Raw genomic sequence first — 1,852 nt, 5'->3', positions numbered from 1 at the left:
AGTTATGCAATTTGGGAGTCTTTTAGATAGACCCACTGAAGGGGTACTCCAATTGCCTCACCCTGCGTCCCCGTTCAGCATGGAAGAAGCCAGAGTGGTCTGCGTCCCTACCCCTATTGGCAATTTGGGTAACCCCTTCAGAGGATGGTGTGATAAGAATAGGAGGTAGGAATTGGCTAGACAGTTAGGGTAAAAAGACCCCAAAGAAAAGTAGCCAGTGTCTTGGCTAGAAGTCAAAATGTCCTTGGGATTGTTAACAACATACTCTGTTCCAAAGGTCAAAAATGTTGAAAGTATTTGGGAGCTTGTATCTAATCCTTAAAAGATTTTTGGGTTACCTCTTCAGAGGCAGGAATGTTAGAGAAGCCAAAAGCCCCATAAAAATAAATAAATGAAAGAAGAGAAAAAAAAAAAAGAAAAAGAAAAAAGTGATGGGGAGATATGGGAGGAGTTGGAGGGGAGGGAGTGGGCATGGATTTGATCAAAACACCTTACATGCATGTATGAAATTCTCAATAAAGTTTTTGTAAAAGTTAAAAAAAAAAGATAAATTACTCAATGCTATAAACAAAACAGGCTATTAAAATGAAAGACAAGAGACAATTTAAATAACAAACCTCACCAATAAAGATGTCTAGTAAAAGTCATAAATGGAACAGAATTTGCTAAGTGTAAGAAAAAAACAGGTATTTTAAAAGTGCAAAGATGAGATGAACATACATGGGAAAGCCTCCTTGGAGACCGTATGTAACAAGTGTATGATGATTAAGAAGTTATCCTCAAATACAGGACAAGGGGAAATGGGGGGGTGGGAGGAAGCTCAACACAGACCTATCCATGAGCTTCTTCCTCCTGGCACTCTTGCCCAGGATGCGTTCACTGACCTGGGAGGCTCTGGTCTGTGGTATCTTCTTCCTTCCATGGCCCGGCTCCTCGCTCCAACTTGAGGATCAACTCAGGTTTGAGATCGCACTGATCTATTAATTGGAAATAATGTTTTGGCAACTTTTCGAATAGGACCAGTGAAGAGGGACGGTGTATCAGTTTTTACCTCTGGGCAGTGGTAAGACTGCTGTGAGCATTTACAAGAGCTTTGAGGACACCCACAGATTCAGCCCAAGCAGATCGATCTCCAAGAAATATTACAGACTGTCGAAAATGTAAAATACACAGGACTTGGAGCAATGGAGCTGGAACTGACCTGGAAGCCTCTTCCTTGAAGACAAGCTCTCATAGTTTTGGAGGACACTATGCAAGTAAGGGAGAAGAATCAACCGACGGTCCAACCCCAGCTTTGATGACCAGCACAGCAAACTATATCAGTGTAGTAGTGGCACTTTTATTTTGGGGGTAATCAGCAGCTATCTACTTGGACTTAAAACCCACTCAGTGGGAGGAAACGCGTGTGTAAATGGCCAAATGCACATGGATGCAGAGGCCATCAACCCTAGAGAAAACCTTTTGTCTGTTGCATCTCTAGACAATCATAATTTTTTTAAAAAAATATTTTGGGCTGGAGAGATGCCTCAGCGGTTAAGAACGCCGGTTGTTCTTGCAGAAGACTCGGGTTCGAATCCCAGCACCCACATGGCCGCTAACAACTGTCTGTAACTCTAGTTCCAGGGGCTCCAACAGTCTCTTCTGTCCTCCGTGGGTACTGCATGACACAGGTGCACTTACCTACATGCGGGCAATACATGTATACACATAAAAAAAATAAAAATAAAGTACTGAAAAATTTATTAAGCTTGTGTACATTTCATACAAGTTCTTTTTTAAAATATTTTTATTTATTATTTTTATTTTATGTGTATGAGTGTAAGTGCACCCGTGTCGTGCAATGCCCGTGAGG

General features: G+C 41.5%; 1 protein-coding gene across 3 annotated transcripts in view; it reads right to left on the bottom strand.

The window, feature by feature from the left end:
* LOC103729044 (zinc finger protein 345) overlaps positions 1-1,852 on the bottom strand; it is a 23,009-nt gene that overhangs the window by 5,956 nt on the left and 15,201 nt on the right. For all 3 annotated transcript variants that reach the window (XM_029560579.1, XM_029560581.1, XM_029560580.1), the window contains one exon: positions 885-977. In XM_029560579.1, coding sequence (XP_029416439.1) covers positions 885-977 — 93 coding nt within the window. The remainder of the gene's footprint in view (positions 1-884; positions 978-1,852) is intronic.

This window comes from Nannospalax galili, unplaced genomic scaffold, assembly GCF_000622305.1.
Source record: "Nannospalax galili isolate Female #2095 unplaced genomic scaffold, S.galili_v1.0 scaffold1812, whole genome shotgun sequence".
NCBI lineage: Eukaryota > Metazoa > Chordata > Mammalia > Rodentia > Spalacidae > Nannospalax > Nannospalax galili.
The sequence above is the reverse complement of the archived record's forward strand: the minus strand, read 5'-3'. Positions and strand labels throughout refer to the sequence as shown.